The sequence below is a fragment of the Cydia fagiglandana genome, chromosome 25 (genome assembly GCF_963556715.1).
Source record: "Cydia fagiglandana chromosome 25, ilCydFagi1.1, whole genome shotgun sequence".
Lineage (NCBI taxonomy): Eukaryota > Metazoa > Arthropoda > Insecta > Lepidoptera > Tortricidae > Cydia > Cydia fagiglandana.
The window spans coordinates 7,796,806-7,823,986 of record NC_085956.1 but is presented as its reverse complement, the minus strand read 5'-3'; the positions used below and the strand labels follow the sequence as shown (position 1 = coordinate 7,823,986).

Below are 27,181 nucleotides of genomic sequence, written 5' to 3'. Positions count from 1 at the left end.
TTTTCGTCTCATTTTCTAAATTTTCAAGGGTGATAGACAGATTATTTATATTGGCATCATTAATGATGTCACCTGAATATATGTAGTTAGGGGAGCGTAAAAAAGAGTTATTGCTTAACGGCATCCAGTTAAGATATTCGTGCTCCATGAATTCATCCACCAAAGAGCAGTTGCTCTTTAATGAGTTTCTTATGGGGAGCGATGAAGATGCAGTATCGTTGTCCGTATAGTATTGCAGACGTAAAAATGAACTGAAAAAAGTGAACATGCCTTATTAAAAGATACAGGATAAAGATTCTGCCTTATCTATTTACTTATTTTGTCTTAATTACCGTAAAATGGATTTAAAACATGATAAATTTAAAACAGTCACAAAAGTAGCACTATTCTTTACTTACTCCTTGTCTTCGCATGAATAGCTACATTACTATGAATAAGTAATAATAGAGATACAATACCAAGGAGATAAAATTAATAACTATATATCTACGACCAAAAACCTGCATAAAAATATTATGGCTTAAAAACTGAAAATGTAAAGTGAAGATTTTGGTGCCAGTCAAGACTCGCGAAGTTTGGCAGGATAAAAATTTAATTAATATTTTTATTCGGGAAATAGTGATACAATTATGTTTTAAACTTACTTGGTTGGATTAGAATCAAAATCCCTTAGTGTTACATTCTGTTCCCAGGATACCTCGGGAAAATGTATACTGCCAGTCCCTTGGAGGATATGAACATGTTTGTTCGCCAGATAATTTGTGATTCTATTCAAATAATATTTCTCACCATAATTCAAATCATCATCATGAATTATTGAATCCGATTGTATTGTTTTGTGTTCAACTATTTTACATACTTGCTCATCACTTGACGGGATTCTTTGCTCATCTCTTGTGGTAGAATGAGGACCAAATAAATCTTTCGGTAACTGTATTTTAAAGAAGTCTAAACTAGGAAAACATTTATTATTTAAAACATTTTTCAAAGGTAACTTGAATAAAGGTTTTAATTTATGGAGAGATAGTGTTTTCGACATCACTTTCTTGGTTTCATATTTCTTGTCGGTTTTCATTACATTTCCAGGCATATAGACTGGTCCAGGTACGATAGTTTGAGGCATCATGTACGCCGTAAGTTTTTGCTTATGTTTTGGCTTATTGGATAATCTTGGCATTCTGGTCTTGGACTTATGTATGGTTTTTTTATGTGTTTTTTTGATGTCGGACACTGATACCTCATTGCTTTTCGCGTAATCTTTTATTCCCAATTGTTTGTAGACATTGTTGACAAGCTCGATTATTGTACTACTACTTTTAGAGTAAAAATCTTTATTGTTCCACCGGATATATAAACTGTCGTTTTTACTGTCTTTCGAGCTCTCTAAAAATTTTTTGATCCAGGATTTGGGCATCTTATCTTTATTTTTTTCCTTTGAGGGTTTTGGTTTTTTACGGTGCGTATTCCCTCCAATTTTGATATTCAATCCAGCTTTGTTAGTTGCCTGACCTTGTTTCGCTAAATTTATTTCTGACAGCTGTTCTGGTACAATTCTGTCTTTACTTTTTGCTGTCATTAATTCTTTCCCTATTTTGTCACTAAACCAATCGTAGCTAGTATCATCACGCAGGTTTTTTCCAGTAGCTTCTCTCTTTTTCCATGATAGACGTGATCTCAATGATTTTCGCTCTACTACCATATTGTCTTTCTTCGTTTTTATCTTGCTGCTAAGTTTTTTATTAGTCATTTTTGGTTTTTCAGTTTGCAAAACCATATCTTTTTGTTGACTCTTAATGTTTATTGATGACATCTCTTTCCCCATGCTGGACTGAGAGCGGCCTTCCAGTGAAGGTGGATCTGATGGCATAACATTATTATAATTAGGAGCATTAGCAATGTCGGAACTATCCAATTCGTTTAACGTCTTCTCTTCTTCGTGTTGTTTAAGTGCACTTAATAATGCTTCAAGTTTACTTCTCACCCCTGTAGCAGCTTTAAACTTCTCTGAAGCATTTTTGGTCTGGTTTGGCAATTCCGATGATATTTGCACTCTCTGAGTGCAGATATCCCTGAGTGGACCACTATTTGTGTTGTGACATTCAAGATCATAAATATTTTGTAACAAAGAACGCGAAGAAAAAACTTCATGTCTATCTTTTTGAAGTAAAGATAAGATCTTACAAATATCAAGTGACAAGTTCTTTGCTTCTTTAGATAAATTAAGAGTTTTCTTGTTATCATTATCAGTACTAGTCTGTTGTTTTACATTGTTTGTGGTAGTACAGTCACACGTGAATATTGGGGATAGTTTTCTAGTCACTTTCCTCGATAATTGTGTTTGTCTTTTAGGACCGTAGCTTGCTGTTCTATATCTTGGTGCATGAAACCTCTCCATTTCCTCGTCTTCCATGTATATGGAGGATGCCCTTCTCGAGTAATAACCATCATAGTATCTTTCTCTTCTATATGGTCTTTCGAAGACTTCATTAGGATAATAGTTTCCCATATTATATCTTGGGTTTCCTAAAATAAAAATTAAATCGTTATTCAGAATTTCCACTTGCTAAATTTGTGTATTTTGGGCATTAAAACCTAAAATAATTACTTTCTTGCTAGGCCGTTTCTTACTGGTTCACCAATGACACCAATTCTCACGCTGATTCGCGTCCTGCCATTTTAGTCTAGGCAAACCGACTAACTCTAGGACTAACCATAGTTAGTCCTAAGAGTTGGTCAGATGCAGAGCCAGATCCATTCTGTAGGTACTATTACTTATCTAAGTATTTTGCAGTAAATCTGATGTCGATGAGTTTTCTATAATATGACGAAACCTATGAAACATAATTTTAATTGCTCAAATTTATTTAAATAAGTACTCCAAGGAGGAGAATGGTGCGGGAATACCGGGATAGTAATTTGCAGCTCCAACCTCAGGGAATTGGGCTGAATGAACGCGACACGTGATCGACAGCCCGCCTGTTTCCGACCGGGCGTCCCTACACTACATCTACATCTACAAGTGCGCCAAGGACTCTAGGACAGCAAGTAAAAAATTTGAAGATACATACGAAGAATCATCATGGATTCGTCAGCGCTGCTCGCCCCCCACTCGTTTTCTGGGAGGTAGACCCTCCGCGCTCCGCACCTTCGACTCGCTCGTCCGAAGTTGGTAGAACTCCTGACGGTCTGGTAGTACACTGGTCTTGGTATCGTGCAGTACCTCGGCTGTGGAAAGAGAGATACCACCACTCTGTCACAAGAGGGCCGATTTGTGAATTCCGATCGCTCGATTTCGGCACTCCAAAATCGGTGGAAAACGGAGAAATGCTAATTTTTGAAATACGTGCGATAGAAATTGGGAATCGAGTGGTATTGACCACTCGTTTTCAATTCTATTAGTAGAATTTAAATGCCTAGTAGTGGAGATATTATTGAACGAAATACACGAACGAAATTCAAAAATCGGGCCACAGGTACGTGTTTCACCACAAAGGCCAGGCGACGACATTGTGCGACCGGCGCGGCCGGGCCGTTATGACAAATGCGGCAATTGTCAACAAAACTAGCTCTGCTATGATCCATAGGCTACTGTAGCTGCTAACCATCAGATGCATAGGCGTACCCACGGTGGGGCAAGGTGGGGCAGTTGCCCCACCCTGGTCTCTGACCATTAGCTAAGAATTTCTGTTTCAACCGTACCCTGTTACAACGTACCCAGCCTCCCCTACTTCTGCCCCACCCCTTAACAAATGCTGTATACGCCCATGATCAGATGTGATGTATGTATGCTTGTGTGCCACCGATATGGTATTAAATTGAAACTATTATTTATTGCCGTAGCCTTTGGGCACACTGCAAGGCCAGTAACAGTGATGTTGACAATTGTCACACGCGTTATATTGTTCGCTTTTTCTACAATAGCCCTAATGAATGAATGAATGAAAACATTTATTTTCAGGCAACTATTGGCCCATAGATAAATACCTTAAAACTAGCATACATATTATTACAAAATATATCTTAAAACTAAAAACACAATTATGGCTGCGATGCAGTTCGCTACCCCGCAGTGTCAGGAAGCTGGCCGTGGAACCGCCGGAACTTGACACCCTTCGGCCAAAACTCCTCCTTGGTGAAGGTCGCTAGATGTTTAGTCTAATGCCTGCTGCGACCGGTTCATGGGTGTCTATTGTAGCGCCTGTGAACGGGCTCCAGCAGGCGTCCCACATGACATTAAAGCTCTCCAAGGGGCCTTGTGTTAGATCTATATCCGCACGCAAGTCTATCAATAGACCGGGATTTATAGGTAAGTGAAATCCAAGGAGAAACAAATAATAGCTAATAGAGCAGTGGTTCTTAACCTAGGGGTAATTACCCCCGTGGGGGTAAAACTGGTATTTTACGGGGGTAATAAGCTAGCCTAATATAACAATACAACAAACGTACACGTTTTATTTTTTATTACCATTGGGAGGAGGGGTAAAATCAGGGTCCCTAGTTAGTCATAGGGGTGACCGGACTGAATAGGTTAAGAACCACTGTAATAGAGCTTCATGATGAGCAGTGTTTAACCTTTTGGACGCCAAAGACCCATATATCCGCACCGCAGGTTCAACTCCAAAGTCACAGACCACAGAACAATATAGACCTACGTGCATATGCATAAAGTTCAATTTCAGTTTCGACACTTCGGTGACGTGGCGTCCGAGTGACAGCTTTTGTGTTTGACAAGGCGTCGAAGAGGTAAAAGCTGATAAAACTGACCTGCCTGTAGCCGTTAGCCTGGCACCCCATCTCCTGCATATACCTCCACCGCGGCATATCGAAGATGTCGTACTCGTAAGCCCTCATTACGTCTTGTCTTATCTTCCTCTCGGTCACATTCACGCCTCTATTTCTTAACATCTTTTCGGCATTTTACTGATCATTTTTAAATGGCACGGCAATTAAAAAACCTGGAAATATTTTGACAGTATGCATGATCTTAATAGACTACGTGGGTCAGTAAATTTTTGAGAAGAGCCAACCGCCAGAATTCATCAGTTTAAGGCAGCTTAAAGATCCGCAAATGTTTTCAGTGGTAAAAACTCTCAAGTTAATTTTATGGGTCACGTAAAGAGCCGCAATCGTACCTCCAAAGAGCCGTATGCAGCTCGTGAGCCGCGGTTTGGTGACCCCTGTCATAGACTATTACAAAAAGCTTTGATCTTCGTTTGATGCCGTGTAAGTAAGTACTGAAAATACCCACACGTTATTAGTATTGTGTCTTCTCATACATGGGAGTCAGCATAAGAGCGTACGGTGTTAACCGGGAACCATGGTTTAAAAATGCAGAAATCGCTAAGCCTTATGATGCTGGGATCTTTTGATGAGTACTGATAAGATCATAAATCCACAGTACCTAGACCCAGGCTCGTCCTTGGACCTAAGTTTTTCCCTAGTCTTGAATATAAATTTACCGTGTTTAAATGTGCTTCATAAAATTTTAACCCTATCAAATTTACGTTTTTTTTTATTTTACTGAAATTTACATAAATTCTCAAAATATTTACTACTGTCAATGTCCTTGGCAGAAGAAATCATGAAGAAATGCAGAAGATTGCCTCTACCTTATTTACTTCTAAGAAGGATACGTACTGTGTACATACTGTATGGTTGCTGTATGGTCTTAAAGTATTGTTATATTCTCTTTATTGATAGAAACAAAGAAATAAATTAACAAACATAATAAAACTTACAAAAACTATAGGTAAAAAATTTGCCCCAGATCGCCGTCAACGGGCAAGGTGCCCAGAAGGCTGGCCGTATTTCCAAGCTGTATAGCGATGCTAATACGCTGGGCGAAATAGTGGCCAGCCCTTTGGTCACCAGAAGCAAAGAGTAAAGTAAGTATACCAGAAGCCTCTATTAAGCGCGCCTATTCTCTTTGCCTTATGACATAAATGAAAATGACATAATACCTATATCCAACTATGTCATTTTAAATCTAGACACGACCATTTATAATTTTATTTACAATTAATACTAGTTTTTGAAGAAAGTTTTATTTAAACGTTTTTATTTTTACATATTTCTAGAGAAAATGAACGAAAGTGTTTTAGAAACACAATAAGAACCTCATGTAAGAAATAATTCCATTGTTTTCCTTTCTTTTATACGCTTTTATTTAGTTTCACCTGGTTTTCTACTATTTGCCGATAGAACTGAAATTTAGTATCAATTCGATGACGATGTTCTGTTTCCATCCAACTGATCCAGCGGCCATAGGGAGTTTCTAATAACCTTATGGAGTTTGGGTTCGTTAGAATCGTCTTGGTTCATCATCATCATCATAACTTAAGAGCTTTGCTCTTGTCGGTGGAGTAATCATTCAAATCCAATAATTTTTCTGTTGTGCCAATCTTTTAATTTCCTCATTTTGATTTCGTCTTGATTAGGTACCTAGTAAATAACTAAAGAAAACGACAGTTTCAACAGCTTTCATAAGCTATACAAATAAAAATTAAATTTAAAAAATGGATTGCTTTTAATTGTTTGACTTTATTTGTTGATTTCAGAAACTCGATGGTTCCATATGCTAGCTAAGGAGCGTCCTAAAAAAGTCACAATTAATATTACTACTTATTCTAAACCCAAAACGAAGTATATAATCGAAATGAACAAAACTTACGGCTGCAGAAACGAAAATTCAAGATTCATATGCTCGATATGTCTAAATAACAATGCAAGAAACGAGGAGCAAAACAATCTCAAAAGCGATGAAAGGAAATCTAAATCATGTCCAATATGTGATGAAACTGCCACTACTATTTCGAATGAAAGAATCAATAAAACTGAAAAGATTGAACATAAAGCCGAAGATAGCAGGGTCAAAACCGCACCTCCGTCCAAAATAAATGTTGATCATGGACTAAATCTTCTAACTGAAGTGTTAACAGTTTTTCAGAGTCAAAAGGAACATAATGATAAAGAAAAAAGTAGAACTATCTTATTAAAAGACGCTTGCGTGTCAGCGGCATTAGGGAAGATTAAACCCAAATTGTCTCTTTGCAAAACTTTCCAATTATCTATTGAAGGAGGCTGTGTTCAAGAAAGCGGCAAATTTTGCTTAGTCAACGCCTGCCAGCCTAAAGTAGCTACTAACTCCCAGTGTTCTATAGATCTGATAAAACACAAATCTTCTTCGATACCCCAAATGAAGATGGAAGAACTGAAGAATTCTTTGAAAGAGAAAACTAAAACTAATAAAGATGCTATAGAAGAAGTTAATAGAATGTTCGCGACTGTGAAAAGAGATGACAACTTTGATAATATAAATAGACCCCTAATTAGGAATGGACCACGAGTGTTGCCAGTGGTAAAAACCTCAATGGAGACTTCTCAAAGACAATCGGATATGGATTCTGACCAAAGCTACAAGGAAATTTGCAAATGTTGCCGGAATAACCAGAACTATTACTTGTCTAGTGGGGATTCTTTGGCGAAAAGGGAACGATGCGAGAAAAGTGTCAACGTGGAATGTTGCAACAAAAATCACAACCGTGTAGCTAAAGAAATGGCAGTCTGTGAATGTTGTTGGAAACCCAGTCATGGTTGTGATTATTAGATCAGTTTATGTAGGTACTTAAATTAAATAAATCGTGGAGTAGATAACTTTTGTGTCTTTTCTTTTATTTTCCAGAATTCACGTGACGCATCTTGCACGTTTTAGTTTACGGACGGTCTACTGCGGACTCCGTTTTTAGTGTTCCGTACCCAAAAGGTAAAAACGGGATCCTATTACTAAGATTCCACTGTCCGTGTATTTGTCTATCACCAGGGCCCAGTTTTATAAAGTTACAAGTTACAAGTTTACAGGCGTTTACTGGCAACACTTCCTCCGTTTTTTACAATTTGCGTTTTATAAAAGTACCGTGTTACAATTTTACAGGTTACAGGTACAAGTGCCTGTAGCTCAACCATAGACGAAAATATGGGAGATTAATAGTTTTAAACTCATAATCGAACAAGCGTTTTATAAAAATATTGTAAATTACAAGTGTAGATTGGTAAACTTGTAACAAAAACTGACATACGTCTTGAGTCCTGTAACAGCACAACAGCAGCTACTTGTAGTGTGTCTGATTCGCTCTTTTGCTCGTAATTCTTAAGTTTAATTAAAGTTATTCGTTTTCTTATTATCAGTTTTTGTTAATGTATCTGAAATATATAGTAAATAGGAAATGAAGTGACAATATGTTTGATATTGATTTTATTGATGATTCGTTTTATTTTATCTACTAGGAAACGGAAAGGGATTGGTGCCGATATTTGTCGTTGATTTATTAGCATTCGTCTCTTTATTTAAGTATAGTGCATTCACATTATGGTAAAGTGTACTATTCATAATTTTCGATACACAGCGTAATTATCTTTGAGCCACTACCGAAACGATACATTGTAATGTGAAACAGTACTTATTTACTTATTAGGTAAATATTTCATTAAATCTAACTTAATCTGAATCTGAAAATGGCCCGAATAGTATATCCTTGGCATCAAACACCGCTCTCAACCACTCGATTTCTCCTTCATTTCTGGCCATTTTTCCAATACTTAACAGCAAACAATAACACAGCATTTAGTAGAGCACAGAGTATCTATGAATTCTATGACAGACATTTTTTTTAAATAGTGATGTTCTTCGCACCTGTAAATTTCACATGTAATCGAGATTGACCGTGGTGCTTTACAACTGTAATTATCTATGTGTATTTATAAAACACCTGTAGCCGTACACAGTGCATTACAGGTGCCTGTAGCCTGTACTCTTGTAACCTGTAACTTGTAACTTTATAAAACTGGGCCCAGGCTGTATCTCATGAACCGTGATAGCTAGACAGTTGAAATTTTCACAGATGATGTACCTAATCTCTGTTTGGCGCCTGCCTAAGCCATTTGGCCACCAAAATGTACACCCATTTAAAAGATTTACCATATTATGCGTGGCCGGGTTTTTTTCGTGTACAGTCTTTATGCATTTCTTACTGAAGGCTTAGGCCAAGCGCGCACCACGATTTAATTTTTGCGACACGATTTTAGAATCGCGCTGTAATATATCGCAGAAATTTCACTACGCGCACTGCGATGAAAAAGTCGACGATTTGTTCATTCTCAACATGGATTTTGTACCAGTCGCTTCTCGTGAAACGTGTCTTCAATATGCTCGGAGTAATTAACAATGGAGACGCCATGTCTAAAATTTTCGGTACAAAATAGTCTGCCGTTTTTTGCGGGGGAGGGGCACATCAAATGTATAGGTACGTCATGTCAGATAAACGTCAGTCCATACATATGGTTGACATGTGGTTGACCATTGGCCGCCTATTTTCGACAGAGGGGAACGCCTGTTAATGGCGGCTCCATTGTTAATTACTCCGAGTCAATATGCGATCGCTGTATGACTTTGAGTATTTATACCACAAAGGTGATCTCCTTCTTTATTCATAATTAAATGGTCAACATCAAGTGTCTCATATTGTGACTCCATTGGAGAAGCAGATTCCGACAGTCGCGGAAAAATGTGACAAATCACAATTTTAAAATGCTGCGATTTTTTTGTCGTATATGCGCGCACTGACATATTAACACACACGTTGCATTTCTGCGACAAAATTATCGCACGACAAAAAATCGTAGTGCGCGCTTGGCCTTATTGCGCCCTCTGAAAATAATTTAATTTGTTCTAATACTTCTTATAGTTTAACTACTTATATCAAAACAATTAATGTAAATTAACACGTTTATTAAAGTAACAGTAAGTAATTCAATAATATAAATCTTACAACTGGCATTTAAAGTTTATGAACAGGGGACCTCCATTGTCACCACACTATTTCCTATTCCTTTCTTAATCTTCAGTTCAGGGTCTCGTTTCCTACCAATCCCTGGGAGTACTGAAACAATATAATACAAATTGTATTCATGGATTCAGAATATATTTGGAACAGGTTAAGACCTCGGCGGGCGTGTGATGATACTGATGATTATAAACTGATATAAATGTCATACTTAGAAAAAGACCGGGCAAGTGCGAGTCGGACTCGCGCACGGAGGGTTCCGTATCATAATGCAAAAAAAAACAAAAAAAAAGCAAAAAAAAAAAAATCGGTCACCCATCCAAGTACTGACCCCTCCCGACGTTGCTTAACTTTGGTCAAAAATCACGTTTGTTGTATGGGAGCCCCATTTAAATCATTATTTTATTCTGTTTTTAGTATTTGTTGTTATAGCGGCAACAGAAATACATCATCTGTCAAATTTTCACGGTTCGTGAGATACAGCCTGGTGACAGACGGACGGACGGACGGACGGACAGCGAAGTCTTAGTAATAGGGTCCCGTTTTACCCTTTGGGTACGGAACCCTAAAAAGTGACCAAGGCCTCCAGGCTGGATCGAACCAGCGTCCTCTCCCTCTGCTATCGCGGCAGGTGCCTGTTCTAATACTTCTCATACTACTGATGATTATGTTTACGTGCCGTCAGGAAGTTTCTATAGTTTCGAAATATGTCACATAATTCAGTTGGCGGGCAGCTAAAATAAAGTGATCATACTGAGAAGAAAGAAGGTGACTTTATTTCAATATGACATGTAGCTTCAGGCTGCAGCACTTTGAAGATCCATTACATAGGTCTTTAATTTTGTTACCGATGATAAACCTTGGTACAGGCATCAGCAATAGTATCTTACACAACTAGGGCCGCAAAAATATGTGACACGTTCTTATTTGGAGCGCAATAAGAGCGCGTCATATATTTTTGCGGCCCCAGTTGTGTAAGATACTATTGCTGATGACTGTACCTACAGTCCGCTTATACAAACGAGTTCACAAAATATCCTTAGACTAACTAACGTTCCGTTTTTTTCAGTTTTGAGGCGTTTAAACACCTTTATGGAACGTTGGCTTGTATTGATGTTTGTGAACTGTACTACAGATGTAGTGCATAATTGTTTTCCATCGCAGTTTCTCAGACACGTTTGTATTGTCATGCTACTTCAGTCAACCTCAGTACTTTTTGTACCGAGACTGACTGAAATAGCAAGACACGTTTATGTTTCCATTAAAATACGATGGAAATACATAAAATACATGCCGCTGGTATGTATCTATAATAGCTAAATGTCTACACGGGAAAATTTCAGAAACTTCTCATATTTCAATATGGAAAATCATCGAAAGAACAGTGCTAGCCTTACCAGCTACATGCTGAGTTGTGACCCTTTTAAATATGGAATTTTGCTCTAAATGTTATACATAGTATATTTTTCAACGTGTTTTTGTCATTGTGTTTGTTTGTTATAAATAAATGCTTTCTTTCTTTCTTCCTTTCTTTCCTTCAAAATGCTACTTACTCTCCCAACCTCAAATCAAAGACCGGCTCAGCTCGATGCTCATTCCTATCCCCCCGACTCTTCGTATCCAGCTCCTTCGTCAGCACTTTCTTCAGCATGTTGGAGGAGTCCACGAACTTGCACATGTACTCGTTCAGGGTCTGCATCTTCTGGAACAGGTCGCTCCGGTCGTGGGCCTCTGGGGGGCAGTTCACTATCTTCTCCAGTTCGCTGGTGATCCGTTTGAAGTTGTCGGTTAACGCTTAAAAGGAATGGAGAATTAGATTAAAAGTCTATAGATGCCCCGAATAGTGAATTTGGCCGAATACCGAATATTCGGCCCCTCTCTCGGCCTAATACCGAATATTCGGCGACCGAATATTCGGCATAACATGCGAACATTTTGAGTCACAATTATTATTAATAATTTATATTGTAATTTAATATTATGAAATAAATAAATCTAAATCTATGAAAACTGTTCGCCAACAAAGCACAATGTTTGCTAAGATATATATTTACGTTAAACAGAATTGATGAATGTAGTTAGAGTCAATCAAATCAGACCCATGATAAAAACAAAATATATTATAATCAAGAAATGCTCAAAAACGTACCTTCGTGTCTATCTATTTTCCAAGAATACATTTTATAAATTAAATATACCTAGGTTTTGGTTATATTTTTGTGTAATTTTTCCTTTTAGGTTGGTGTAACTGATATTCGGTATTCGGCCGAATACTAGGCAAAGTGGCCGAATAGGCCGAATACCGAATAGTTGCCGAATATTCGTGGCATCTCAAATTAAAACCTTCTTAGGTCCACTTGCACCAATCCACTAAGGGGTCATCCATTAATTACGTCACACGAATTTATAGGTTTTTTGACCCCTCCCCCCTCCTTGTCACACTTGGTCACATTTGGCAAACCCCTCCCCCCTAGTGTGACGTCACATTTTTTCTACGAAATCGCCAAATCGAATTAAGTAAGTACCTAAGCATTATTAATATTTTACAAAATATTTTTGAGGATATAAATGTTAGTAATTTTACAACCCAAAACTGCTTAGGAAAGAAAATTAAACGCATAAAAACGATTACCGTTTTAAAAACTTGTTATTTAAATGTACAGCGAATAAAATAATTTAAATAAATTTTCGGTTACTGATGAAGTTAAAGTGACGTCACAAACTTTGTGTCTCCCCCCTCCCCCATGTCACAATATGTCACATTTTCTTGACCCCCTCCCTCCCCCTAAACGTGTGATGTAATTAATGGATGACCCCTAACCCGGGGTTAATCGGTTAATACGGTTAATAATGGGTCGCTGAGCCATAGGTATTAGTTAGTGATAGTACTGATACCTGTATCCTCAGTATTAGTCCCCGCATGCTTCATTACCCTGACCCTCGGCGCTACCGTCTCCATGAATTCGCCTTCTTGCAGCTGATATTCCATCTCCTGAGGTTTGTAGTATGGTTGCCTCCTGAAAACAAGAGTTATGAAGACGAAATTGTTCCTAAATTAATAAAAGTATGGTATGGATTGTTCCACTACTTGACGTTAGATGTTGACTTCGAAATAACTCGCGTTTTGGTAAGAAAACTGATATGTGACGTCCCACGGGTAAAGGTACCTTATGGCGGTTGGCGCTTACGCTATTATTAACGCCCCCCCAATATTATTGCGGCGCTATGCGACGTAAGCGCCAGCCGCCATAAGGTACCTTTTTCCGTGGAAAGTCACATGTATGGAGCTACCAGTGGCGGCGCGTCCATAAAAGCCGATTCCCGCCGGCTTGCCTGTTTTTGGACGTTTGAGCAGACTCGTAAAGGAAGTATGTAAGCCAAATTAGCCCCGGATTGCCTATGGATATGTTTGACGCGGCGCCACTGGGCTGCCGTGCTAACAACATATGCAGTAATCGCAGTTGAAATGTCATGCAATTGTTTATCTTATTCTCTTTGAATAAGTTCTTTATTTAAACGATGATTTTCATGCAAGTACTGCAAATGCAATAAGCAGGGCAGTGGGAGCTACCACTCTTTCTTATTTCTCTACGGGCTCTCCAAACCCCGGCCCGCGGAGCGTTTCACTCCGGCCCGCCGACAGCGTTCCAATCCGGCCCGCGGGAGGCAGGCTCCAGGGGTTCAGCCCTAACTGCAGCAACCAGATACACCCCCCCTCCCCCTCGGCGCCAACGGTGAACGTTTCTGAGGCGTAATATGGCCCTCAGGTAAGAAAGTTTGCTCTACGAGGTAACTCAAGGCGTACCTAAACGGGTCTGTGTTACTATCCTCAGAGAGAGCGTCTCTCGTCTTCGCCATGACCAGCTTGAGCAGGTTGTCGATACCGATCTTGTGGTCGTTCAGAAGGTGCCGGTCCAGGACTGTTATCCTGAAATGGGGATGTTTCCTATACTTAAAATAAATGATTTCAAACCGTGCACGAAATAAAGCACCAGATAATTAGTAGAGAAAAAGACACGCGGCTTTTTATGCCGCAAAAAACATAAATTTCGACACTCAAGATCGATCGAACTTCAAAATATTCACAAGAGACGACACGTAGGTACTAGATCCATTCTAGATACATTATAGTTTAGATATCAACTAGTTCTCTTTTGCAGCGCAATTCGGGCAACCAATGTCACTTTTACGTTAGATAGAGTAAGATATCTATTAGATGTGAATTAGACTCTGTCATATCGTGGAAATCGTTCAAGAATATCTCCAGAATCGCGCAAATGTAAAATTTGACAGGTTAGATCTTAAACATATCGTTATCGTATCTTGGTGATGTCTAAAAGATATCTAATAGATGTCTATTTCAAAATCCGAATCGGGCCCTATGATGAGGTTAGGTATATCAGCAAAACAAGTCAGAACCTGTCAGCCTCGAAGTTGCAGAGGTGACATCTGAAGGTCTCCCGTTGCAGTCGCTCGTGGCCTGTGAAGTCGCTCCGAGTGGCCATCAGTGGCAGATCTTCTTTGAACCCCTTGGATGTGCACTCGCTCAGCATGCACATGTCCTGGAAACAAAGTGTGTTTAACCTTTTGGACGCCAATGACCAATATATCCGCACCGCAGGTTCAACGCCAAAGACGGATTAATCGGTCACAAACCACAGACAATATAGGCCTATGTGCATATGCATAAAGTTCAATTTAAGTTTTGACACTTCAGTGACGCGGCGTCCGAGTGACAGCTTTTGTGTTAGACATGGCGTCGAAAAGGTTAAATGTTAGACCATTCGGCTCAGCATTCCTCCGACCAAAGAATTATATGACAAAGAACAACTCTCAATCTTCAAAAGTGTGACCAAAAATGAAATGCAAGTGTGTGCGTAAATTGTCTATGTGAGAACAAAAATAGTGATGTCATGTTACAACATATTACTAATCTGTCGATGTTTGATTGCTTTATCGACTACTTTTTCAAATGTGTTATTTTAAACATTAAAATTCTACGACATTATGACGTATAAATAACAATTGCACTGCGTTTGCCATCAAAATCGTTACAGACTTATCTTAATGTAACTCTTACTGTGTTGCAAAGTGAAGTTATCATGACACGCTAAACATGAACACCTTCAAAAAGGTATAACAATCGTTATTATTTGAAATCGGTTATAAAAACTAATATCTTAATGATGTCTTGTGAAGAAATAATTACATAGCTATTAATATACCGACAAGTTATCGATACTGTCATATGAACATTTTGTCAAGCCCTAGCGTAAACGAACAGTTTATGTTTTTACACAAAATATCCTAAATTATTGACTAATATGATAAAATATTAGCACGGAACGGAAGAAAAACTTATAATGAACTGTATAAACCGGCTTCTTACACTTTTTACGCTGTTAATTTGACACAATATCGTTATGAAAATTTCATTCGGAATATCATAAATCCTCTGAAATGAGTAATTGCTTGGATTATTTGGCCCTGTGACACTGCAATCCGGCACACTACAAGACACCATCTTCACTGAATTACTTTATTTAATACTTTTCGTCCTAATCCGTGTATATTTTTCAATTTGAAAATTACCGTGATACGCTCTTGGCCGTCCGCGGCCGTCGTCAAACTCAAAAGTGGTTACGTTTTCTCATTGGTAGTCTGACTCTTTCGCACTCATGTGATGTTCATATACGTGATGGCTTCCCTTTCGCACACTTCAGCTGTCTGTCAAGCGCAAGCGAATCCTAGGTCTATGCCTCCGACCAATTATTAGGGTTGGTACCACTTGATTTCCTTTTGCGTGTACGACCACAGATAAGATAAATGACTTGAATTTTGACAACCTTAAACAGCCGAAAGTTAACGAAGCGATTCAGAGACGAGCCAGACTGTCCCTTTCGTATATATGGTGGAGTACCATATATAAGAAAGGGACAGCATGGCTCGTCTCTGAATCGCTGTCAAACTTCGGTTTTGTTGGAAGTTTCTTTTCTATACGGTAGTACTATTATTTATGCTGTGCTTAATGGAGTAGGTGTCCGCATTTCTTAGCGCCACTTGCACCATACCACTAATCCGGGGTTAACCGGTTAAACCGTTAACCCAGTGTCAAATTGTACAGGTAACCATGGTAACTCCAGGTTTTACCGGCTAACCCCGGGTTAGTAGGAAGGTGCAAGTGGGCCTTACCGTATTGTCCTCGGCCGGTTCTTCCGGATGCGAGAACAGCGTGCGCCCGCGCCCGATGCGTGCGCGCAGCTTCTCGAACAGACGCGTCGCTGACGACGTCCGACCAGGCACTATATAAATAAAAATAAAAAATTAATAAAATATTATATGACATTTTTACACAAATTGACTAACGCTGATGCGGCTTACGTAAGCGAACAACTCGCGGACGCGACGCGGTGCGGCGCGGCGGGCCCAAGGCGTTCGCGTTCGCAACGAGATCGCCCACGTAGGACACTTCTATAGGTATCAAAGGATTGATTCACCCCGCGCCGCACCGCTTCGCTTCGCGCTCGCGTGTTGTTCGCCTACGTAGTACGCTGCATAAGCCCTACGGTAAGCTCAAGAACGAACGAACGTATTGTGGGTAGGTACTATATATGACAATAAAAGTTAAACAAATTAATATTAATTTTAAAAAAATGTAAAAAGTAAGAAAGTCGTGCCCCGTTTGATAACCGCACACATTTTTTCATGTATGAGGCGGCGTGAATGTACAAATATTTTGAAGACATCATGAATGAAATGTAATTTTTTTTGGAAAACGTTCACGTATCAGTTACGGCCTGGCCACGACATTGCGCGACTGGCTTCGGCTAAGGCGACAACCCTAGGTGGGAACGTAAGGTCCGATCGCTGTGTCTCGCTCCAATCTATGGCTGTCGCCTTAGCCAGTCGCGCTATGTCGTGGCTAGGCAGTAGGCTAGTGCCATCCGCGAAGACGCACCCCAATCTTATCGCTTAGGGCCACCCCCACACTAGCGTCTTTTGAGCGTCAGCGCCATAGACTTATAATATATAAAGACGGTGTCTCAGCGAGCTGTCACTGTTGCCACTTTTGTTTAGTGTACGATTAACAATGAGGCCCACTACGTTGCTGTAGCCATGTCGATAAAGTCATATCGATAAACTATCGACATTTCTTGCAATTTTAATTTTACTTCAAAGGCTTAACGATACCTAAAATGACCAAAAACGCTTTTATTCTTTATTGTGGTTATCAGATCACAATTTTATAGTCACGCCCCAGCAGGGAACCAAGGGAAAGTTCAGATATTTAATTAAAATACATAAATACCTCCTAAAATAGGTGTTCCGCAATAATTGAATTATATTATTATATTATAATATATTCATTATCCATTAGCATTTCAATTATGTTTATGTTTAACGAAGATATTGAAGCTTCAATTAATCGCTATTTCGTTCCGCTGTGTAGCGTTTATCGATATATAACATGATTAAAATCGACTTTTCACATCCCTAAAAGAGCACACATATACGCTTTTACGCACACATACACAGCCTGGGCGCATCAAGAAAGGCAACACTTGATTTGAAGTCCACCTTGTCAACAGTATGGTTGTCCTTTTTTGACAAACGGCATTTTAAAAGAGCGAGGAGAGAGAAATGATACTAGTTGCTGCGTCGTGAAAGAGAACAGAAAAGGTTGGGCCCTTGGTCAGCGCTATGGAAAACGTTGTCGCTGCGCAGTTGTGCCAACGTTGAGTCGAGCAGCAGCCGTAGTTGACTAGACGACGACGCTCGGGAGACGCTAGTGTGGGGTGACTCTTACGAGTAAGTAGGTACAAGTGTGCAACCTTTTAGCAGTTAGAAGTTCTGTCTATATTGAAAAAGAGTGGGTGCGCCTTCGTGGATGGCACAAACTATACATCAGTTCTAGTTAAATCATCAGATCTCGCGCGCGACTTTCAAATACCTATGGCCTCGCGCGCGAGAACGCAACTTATGCTAGACCGTCAGCTGTTTACAGAAACCAATTTAGTTTATTTAATTGTAATAGTATAGGACTGTCCCACTGCTGGGCAAAGGCCTACCTTCTTTCCCGCCATTTGGTCTTATGCGATGCATACCAGGGATATTGCGAATATTCGCATCCACATCCGGGGAACATCCGCATTATTTTCAACATCCGCATCTGTATTCGCATCCGCATAAAATCGATGCGGAGCATCCGCATGATGCGGATATCGACCCAGTCGGTAACAGGAACGTATTAGCGGCGGCGCCGGCGGCGTAAGTAAGTGCTCTAGATCCCGAAAAGTAGGCCAAACAGTATAACTGTTTATTAAATAAAAGGTACCTATATTCGTGCTCAAATACTAAACGTTTCGTTTTTTTTTAATAAAAAATGCTAAAAGTGTAATATTTGACGTTTTTTAAGTACCAAATCTTGACATCCGCATCCGCATCCGCGGATGTCAAAAAATCTGCATCCGCAACATCCCTGATGCATACTCCCGCCACTCTTTACAAAATGTGTCAAGGTCTAATAGCAGTCCAGTCTATATTGTAAAACTGTCTTTATGAACTCTTCTTTTATAATAGCGATTGTTACAAGGAAATATATGAGACAGGCAACATCTTAAAAATATGCTACGGCTCAAGAAATACCTGGAAAACCCTAAATGCAAACGACGAGAAATAAAACTTGTTTTGTCACAGGTTATAAACGGCTAGCGCTATTTAATATACCTATATAGTACTTATATATAAAGAGGTAAAATGGTCTCGTGCTAGCTAAGTATTTATATGATTTCTCGCTGTGGATTTACTCTGGGCTATAACCGCGAAAATCGAAGTTCGCAAATTGCGGGGATTTTTCTCTGTCACTGTAATTACGCCTTCGTTGGAGTAAAAGAGAAAGATCCCCGCAATTTGCGAATTTTGGTTTTCGCGGTAGCCGCTCTGCTCACCAGGGAGTAAGGCCAAGCGCGCACTACGATTTTTGTCGTGCGATAATTTTGTCGCAGAAATGCAACGTATGTGTTTATATGTCGGTGCGCGCACATGCGACAAAAAAATATGTATTACAGCGCGATTCTAAAATCGTGTCCCAAACATTTAAATCGCAGTGTGCGCAGGCTCTAATACAGTGTTTAACCTCCGAAAAAATAAGTTTTTAAAGTATCTGTGCGTCTGTTTTAAAATGTCAGGGGTTTATAATGTTATGAAGGTTATGTTACTTACTTACTTACTCCTCTGGCGCAGCGACCCAAAGTGTGTGTTCGCCTCCAACACGACTGCTCGCCACTGATCCCGGTCCTGTGCCGTGGCCAGTGGCGGATTTACAGTCTTTGCCGCCCTAGGCCCCAGGCGCTGTAGCCGCCCCTTTCTCAGCACCCTTCATATTGACTACATTTTGAGTTATTTCTTGTTATCATCAGCGAATTTTTGTCACATTTTGCCGCCCCCAAAAATTTTGCCGCCCTAGGCCCGGGCCTACTTGGCCTTAGGGCAAATCCGCCACTGACCGTGGCTCGTCATCTTGAGCGAATGGAAGGTGATCGGGCGGTGAAAAGAGCGTTTGAGGGAAAACCGATAGGACGCCGCCCGGTCGGTCGACCTAGGTATCAATGCGCGGATGTGGTGGACGCTGATCTGCGCGAGCTCCGGGTTGAGAAAGGTTATGTTAACTTACGTTTAATTTCTTTACTGGGCTTTGCGTGGATGAAGGTGGTGGTGGAAGTGCCAGGGAGGGTGTGACTTGTCTGAAAACTCAAATAAAGTTAAAAAACGGCTGTAGCGACTAACCACACTTGATTCTCGAAGACAACAATTTTAAACCTCATCTTTCGCCAACAAACTGTTTCATCGATTTGGAAAAATATTGTACTTAAACCTAAGTTTTTTTTTTAATGAGAAAGAGGAACCTCACACTACTTGGTCGAAATCGGCCGGAAGGATCATACCACAAAGAGTGGTAAGTAGGTATACTTTTCGAGACAAAATCTTTGAACTATAAATATATTTATTTACCTAGGTAGATACCTACCTAAATCTGCTTGGTACCTGTATGAAAGTTCTGCTTCATCGTCGTCGTGATTTGGTTTCTTGATACCTAATTGCTCGTTCATAAATTACAGGCGTTGGAAAATCATTTTTTCTTCCTTTAGAAAGAATGAAGATCGGAATCGAAATGAAAAAAAAAACATAGGGTCCTTTAGCAGAAAAACGTCCTGTCCGACGCCCTAGGTATCGCTGGGACGACATGGTGGAGGCTGGAGGCGGGAGCGCGAACCGAATCAACAGTTGGCGTGCCGTAGCGCAGGACTGAGAAAAGTGGCGCTGTCTTGTTGGAGGCCTAGTCTCATTTTGGGTTATTGAGCCAACGAAGTAAGTAAGTTTTGTTAAATCAGGGCGCAAAAGGAAACTATGAGAAGTTCATGTGAAGATAATATTATACCTATATTGTCTAGACAGTAAGCACTGATACAAATTTAGTCTGTTCAGCAGCAAGATCGAAAGAATGTGACGGCATCACGCACGCGAACAAAAGCTGTATATTATTCAAACATTAAAACTTGTTCCACGTGCGTTTAATGCAGTTATATACCTATAAAACAAGGTTCTTTCAGTTTACGAAGACACTTTCCAACAAGTTTTTCTTAAGCTGTATCCAGACGAGTCAATTTTTCGCCAATCTGATGAAATTCTCTGATCGAACAGGGGCCTGATTTTTGAAATTCGACCGCTCGATTTCGTGTATTTCGGTTAATAATATCTCCACTACTAGGCATTTAAATTCTACTAATAGAATTGAAAACGAGTGGTCAATACCACTAGATTCCCAAGTTCTATCGCTCGTATTTCAAAAACTAGCATTTCGCCGTTTTACACCAATTTTCGTGTGACGAAATCGAACGATCGAAATTCAAAAATCGGCCCCCAGGGGGCCGATTTTTGAATTTCGATCGCTCGATTACGTCACTCGAAAATCGGTGGAAAACGGCGAAATGCTACTCGTAATTTTTGAAATACGAGTGATCGAAATTTGGAATCTAGTAGTATTGACCACTCGATTGCAATTCTATTAGTAGAATTTAAACGCCAAGTAGTGGAGATATCATTTAACGAGATCATATCAGCAGGTGCGGACACAAAAATGCCAATTTTCATAGTAGAATGCAAATTTGTGATTTAATTTGTGTACGTGTGGACGCTAGATGAGATTGGCCAATTATTTTCCTGAACAAATCGACTGATTTGATCAGTCCCGTCTGGATACCACTTTACCTTCACTTCGCAGGGATTGAATACTTCTCGGGTGGGATCGTCGTGGTGAAGCTGCCGGTGCATAATGAGAGCACTCTCGAAGTTGGTGGTGAACTCGCATTGTGAGCAGCTGTAAAGAATCGGATAGAGATTTAAAGAGGCCCACATATTATCAGTTCGTCGGAAGTTACCAGCCTGTCAGTTAAACACAAAAGGTGACAGTTCCGGGCAATCGTTCGGCGAACTGGTAATCTGTGGGCCCCTTAAGACGAAACAGGAGCTGAGTTTTAAATATTTTAGGTAGGTAAATATAACCGTCTCGCTAACGGAAGCCGCTCCTAAAACTAGTGCGATAAGGACAAGGCGAAAAATCCCGCGTAAAAATCTCAAAAATCGAGGTTTCGTACTCGACTGTTTCCTCCTCCAAAACTTAACCAATCCTAACCAAACTTGGAAATCTAAATAATAATGTGTCGGACCGTTTTGCTTTTTTGGCTAATTGATATCAGTTTTGAATATTACGCCTCTCATTGCGGCATAGTCAATTAGGTCATATTGGACATTTTTGAAGGACTCTAGCGCCTTAAAATACAAAAATATCAAAAAAAGCAAAACTCTTTTAAGAGCCAACAGGAGTGGTCATTCTTCCATACAAACGTACTCAGAAACAACCATGACTCAGAAATAAAAATCTGTAATGAATACAAAAATAAATGGTTACTAGGATTCGAACCCAGGACCTCCTGCTTCGTAGGGGTAAGTAACGAAATTCGCACGCGCCGTCTAAATGAGCATTCAGATTCTTTTAGACATTGCAAAAGTTAAACCTAATGTTGGCTCAGGCTTATAATATAATCTGCATAAAAGCATCAGTTCTATAAATCTGAGCGATAAAAACTCGTTTTTTTCCACCGTTTAAACAAATGGGTTAACACGGTAAGTTGGCGTGAACTACAAGCTTGTCATCATCTACTCAAGGACTCGACTCCTTTGAGTCCTCTGCTTCAAGACTTGAGTCAGTTTTTCAGACTCATAATTAAGTCTAAACTCGAGTTCTTTTCAACTTAATAGAGACTTGAGTCTCTTGTAGAGACTTGAGTCTCTTGTAGAGACTTGAGTACTTTTCAGAGAACTCTCGATTTTTAGAAACTATTTCGAAATGCATTGTCTTTGTGTTCCACAAGAATCACTCTATTGATAGGTGTAGTTCAGTAGATAGTTAATCCGTGCAGTAGATTTTGAGTTTATCGCGAACATACATACATACGATCAGACGGACGCGGCGCGGGACTAGTATTATATAAAGTGTATTGAGTGAGTTGAATGGAGGATTGAACAAATCAGCTGAAGGATTGAACCCATGACCTCCAATTGCGGTTCCAAATAGTTGCACTTCTTGGAGTTGCTTTATAATGCTTAGGTAATCATAGTTACTTACCAATAAGTCATAATTAAATCTAAACAAAAACCTTAAATATAAATATATCGTTAGTCAACACAAAATCTGTCAAAACTATCTGAAAGATGACAAAGAAATATGGTGATGCTGTCACCTGTGACAGCAGGTTTAAGAAGTTTTCATGAATTTGTGAAAAGGTGGTTTGACAAATATAGTCTAGGTAGTATATTAAGTATATTAAGGACAAATTTTTAAGTAGGTAAGTTGTCTACACCCATATTTTTACACTTGACTGTACTTAAGATTTTAAAGAGTTCTGTGCTCTGTGGTACATACTATAGTCCGTTTTTTAGGGTTCCGTACCCAAAGGGTAAAACGGGACCCTATTACTAAGACTTCGCTGTCCGTCCGTCCGTCCGTCCGTCTGTCACCAGGCTGTATCTCACGAACCGTGATAGCTAGACAGTTGAAATTTTCACAGATGATGTATTTCTGTTGCCGCTATAACAACAAATAATAAAAACAGAATAAAATAAAGATTTAAATGGGGCTCCCATACAACAAACGTGATTTTTGACCAAAGTTAAGCAACGTCGGGCGTGGTCAGTACTTGGATGGGTGACCGTTTTTTTTTGCTTTTTTTTTCGTTTTTTTTTTTGCATTATGGTACGGAACCCTTCGTGCGCGAGTCCGACTCGCACTTGCCCGGTTTTTAGCATTAGAAAGAACTTCTCTTCTTCAGAAGTAAGCTACTTAAGATACTTTCCACTATTGATAGGTACGGTCAGCCAAGAAAGTTGTCTACCACTTTTCGACTCTATCAATCAGATAATAGAGTCGAAGTGGTAGACCACTTTCTTGGCTGACTGTACATATATTTTCATTCATTGAGTGTTGTCTGTCTGTGTGTGTACAACGATAGCAATATGGCGTCAGTTCCGCCGTGTCACGGAAAGATAGCATCTGCAACCTTCACGGCTCGTGAATGCATTTTAGCGAGTATATACACTTGCAGTTCTTTATTATTATAGATTGTCAAAGCTGGTCAAAGGATTGTCTCATTTCAATCATAGACAGAGAGAATCATACTATCTTTGTCTTACACTAGTACTAGCACCCAAAAGAAAAGGATGAGTATAGTTTTCCTGGTTCTTACTGACTGACAAATTGGTTTGACCAAATTCATACATACATATATATAGCACTGGAACTGGAAGCTCTATTTTAGCGGCAGATCTGACTGACTGACAAATCTGTCAATATGGCCCAAATTAGAAAGATGTATTTTGGACATTTCTATTTAAAGTTGTACCAAGAATTTTTGTGTTAGAATTGGGAATTTTTATATCATTTATACTCAGAATCACGAGCTTTTTCCATTTTTACTGAGAAAAAACGTGTCCCTCAAAATTTTTGGTCCGTTTGGTTACGGTTTTCAATACAACATTCTATGACCGTAACAAAACGGACAAAAAAAGTTTTATTATATAATTTTGGGGACACTTTTTTTCTTGTATTTACCATATTATACGAACAAGCTCGTGATCCTGAGTGGAAATAATATAAATATTCCAAAATCTAAAATTGAATTAAAAATTGGGTACAACTTTAAATAGAAAATGCCCATTTGCCGGAGATCTGACTACATAGCTAATTCCAGGAGTTCCAAACATTTTTGCGTTAAGGATGACTCACGCTAGACCGGGCCGGGACCGGGCCGGAGCTTCCGGCGCTTCGTTTTCTATGGAAAGCACCACGTGATCACCGATCAGCCGCCGTCATAGGAAATGACATGTCTGACGCCTCGGCCCGGACCCGGCCCGGTTTAGCGTGAGTCATCCTTTACCCGTCTAACCTAACGCAAAATTATGTTTTTTGGTATCGTCTTGGGTCGTCCCATTAGTTTTTCGTCAAGTTCTTAAATTAGTCCTATTCTGCTTTCGTCACTCATTCTACATTGAAAACCACCGACGATTGGAACGAATGTAGAATGAGTGACGAAAGCAGAATAGGACTAATTTAAGAACTTGACGAAAAACGAATGGGACGACCCAAGACGATACCGTTTTTTTTACCCTTAAGGGTTTTAAAACGAGTTTACCATCATATTGACATTTTTTACATTCCAAGACATATAAAAATAAAAATGTAGGTACCTAATTGGCGTCGCATTTAGAATAAGATGGGATTGTTGATCCTTAGCCCTGATTACAAATGGGATTTTAAAACAAGTTAACCCAAACGCGTCAATGTTTCCAAAATTGCTATTACTTAGCTTGTTTATAACATTCATAACATTGACAATCCTGCCAGAGACTAGTAAGAAATAAGGTCTACTTATCTGCAAGTAGAGTTGCTCATCAATCTCATGATGTGGAGATCACATCTTTCGGCGGGAACTAGTTTCTAGTTTAGTAGATGTTTGCCAGTTTCGGAATTACCCCGCCTTCGCATTTACCCCAATGCACCCTAGTAATGTTTGATACACAACGACACTTACTAACGGAATTAAACCTTCATAAGGCACTGGTCCCACCGCGAGCTAGTAAGCTATGAGCTATCGGCTATAAACACCAACAAAAGATAAGCACTCCCTTGTAAATAAAAGAGACACGGCGATATTTATAGCTCACCGCTGGGCGAGTAACTATAAATATCGCCGTGTCTCTTTTATTTACACGGGAGTGCTTATCTTTTGTTCGTGTTTATAGCCGATAGCCCATCATTTTAATTTATAGGTAAGTACTATTATGTGAGAAATTTATTCATAGAAGAAACAACTTCAACGCGCGTCTGTATATAATGTGTCTGTACTTCGATTATATCCTCTAGCCGCCCAGAGACCTATAAAAAGGTCTCCTGTTCCATTCTAATTTGAACTTTGTGTTGACAAAATAAAATATCATTTTGCTTGGCGAGGTTTAACGTATGGGCGGCTAGAGGTAAGGACTAGGTTTTTCAAAGATATCGTCTTAATATGTTTATTTGGGTTACTTAGCTCATAGAAAAAGTGTTGTTTTATGTCACACTTGTTTAATATAAATACCTAAGCTAAAATAATACTCCGCCCTAAATAGTAAGACATTTATTTAAACTTTATTGCACCAAATACAAATAAAATGTACAAATGGCGGACTTAATGCATTCTCTACCATTACATATTAGTATAGTCGCACCAATAAAATTCTGCAGCGGATTTGATAGCCCACGCAGAGTAAGTGTAATGTATATGTCATCATTTCATAGTTTGACGTTTAAAATGACACTTGCACTGCGTGGGCTATCAAAATCGCTGCAGACTTTTTACGGTCTGACTTTATTATACATTTGAGTAGGTACAGTACATCTACTTACATTAGTCAAGATAATGCGATCACCTCTTCTGTTTTTTTACTTTTCTTGTCCTTTATCTCACTTAAAGAAGATTTAGATTAAAAATAAGAACCTTAAGACACAGACAAAAGAGTTGATTTTTATTAACGGCTGGCTAATCGCCTAAGGTTTTAACTTATCAACACAGCTTAGACATTAAAACGTGTGAAAATCTTAACTTTTTTCCATTCAATTCTCATACAATTACTTCTTTTTCTTGTAGGTACAAAGCGATAAATACTCCTTTGTAATTTTATCACGATTATTCCTATAGACAAATTTAATTTTGCTTATTACAAACAATAGTAGCACTAAACTCGCTCTTACGATTTTGAAATAAGGTTGTGGTTTGAAAAGGTATGTTAAGTTAGAAAGTGAGGTTATGTTTGTTAATTGTATAGCCTTTTCTTGAGCGGTAACATTGCATAGCATTCAAACAGGTAGGGAGTTACCAGTACAGTGCGGGGAGCCGCGTCCGTTGCACGCCTCTACGCTAAACTAAAACAACTCTTCAAACGCAAATTAAACACTCAAATAACACTTAAAAAACATTAATAAAAAAGCAGTTTTACTGATAAACTAACTACAAGTGAGTTTAACTTTGAAAAAACGTCCGAAAACTTAGAAAAACAAGTTTTAGGCAGCAGTTACATAAAGCTAACTTTTCTCTTGTGGTTCTTTGTTTTGTGCCAAGTTTTAGTTTTTGAAGTGGTTTTTGATCTTTGTGGAGTGAAATCGGATAATAGTCAGGTGAGTTGGGGACCTTTTTTAACAGCTTTCACTTAGGGTTAAGCGTTTGGTTCGCTCGAGCGTTTCGTTCGACGAAAGGTGTTTTATCAAGTTGGAAATGTTAAAACTGTACACGCAAGCGGGCGTCTATGTTAAGCAAAGGTTTTTGATACCATAAAGTACCACTCTATCGGTGGACGATTAAAAAGTTTTTAATTTAGAAAACGAATAGTTTTTTGAGTTGATTTTTATGGCGGTAGTACTAATTTCTTATAGGAACGTTATTGCTTATTTAAAAACAATAAGCGTTTCCGTGTTGTTTTGCTATATATGGAAATGTAGGGTAAAAAAATAAAGATATATTAAATAAACAAGTTATAATACCATACTGAATATATTAATGTTTGTATAGTTGACACCTTATTTATTAATCGTAAAAAAACCGTCAAAGCATGTAGGTTTTAGAATGTGGCAAAAAAACAAACAAAGCTAGCAACCTACACTAAAACTACATATAGGTAGGTACCTACCTATATGTAGTTAACCTAACTACACTACCTAACATATGTTCTTGTTGTTATGAATTTATTTTCAC

The 27,181-nt window shown here is 39.1% G+C and overlaps 3 protein-coding genes across 3 annotated transcripts in view; 2 read left to right on the top strand and 1 right to left on the bottom strand.

The window, feature by feature from the left end:
* The first annotated feature begins 5,983 nt into the window (after positions 1–5,983).
* On the top strand, positions 5,984–7,654 carry LOC134676941 (uncharacterized). The gene is made up of 2 exons (XM_063535322.1): positions 5,984–6,121; positions 6,558–7,654. Exon 2 carries the CDS (start codon positions 6,575–6,577, stop codon positions 7,604–7,606), a length of 1,032 nt encoding a protein of 343 aa, XP_063391392.1. The 5' UTR covers positions 5,984–6,121; positions 6,558–6,574; the 3' UTR covers positions 7,607–7,654.
* Positions 7,655–9,916: 2,262 nt separating this feature from the next.
* LOC134676841 (uncharacterized) lies at positions 9,917–22,555 on the bottom strand. The gene is made up of 9 exons (XM_063535221.1): positions 22,525–22,555; positions 21,108–21,216; positions 19,513–19,582; positions 16,032–16,141; positions 14,259–14,401; positions 13,645–13,767; positions 12,735–12,856; positions 11,393–11,633; positions 9,917–9,935 (listed from the first exon to the last, which is right to left on the bottom strand). Exons 1-9 carry the CDS (start codon positions 22,533–22,535, stop codon positions 9,917–9,919), a joined length of 948 nt encoding a protein of 315 aa, XP_063391291.1. The 5' UTR covers positions 22,536–22,555.
* Positions 22,556–26,326: 3,771 nt separating this feature from the next.
* Positions 26,327–27,181, top strand: part of LOC134677020 (PTB domain-containing adapter protein ced-6) — a 152,842-nt gene continuing 151,987 nt past the window's right edge. The window contains exon 1 of the mRNA XM_063535436.1: positions 26,327–26,607. The gene's annotated coding sequence lies outside the window, so the exon portion shown is untranslated. The remainder of the gene's footprint in view (positions 26,608–27,181) is intronic.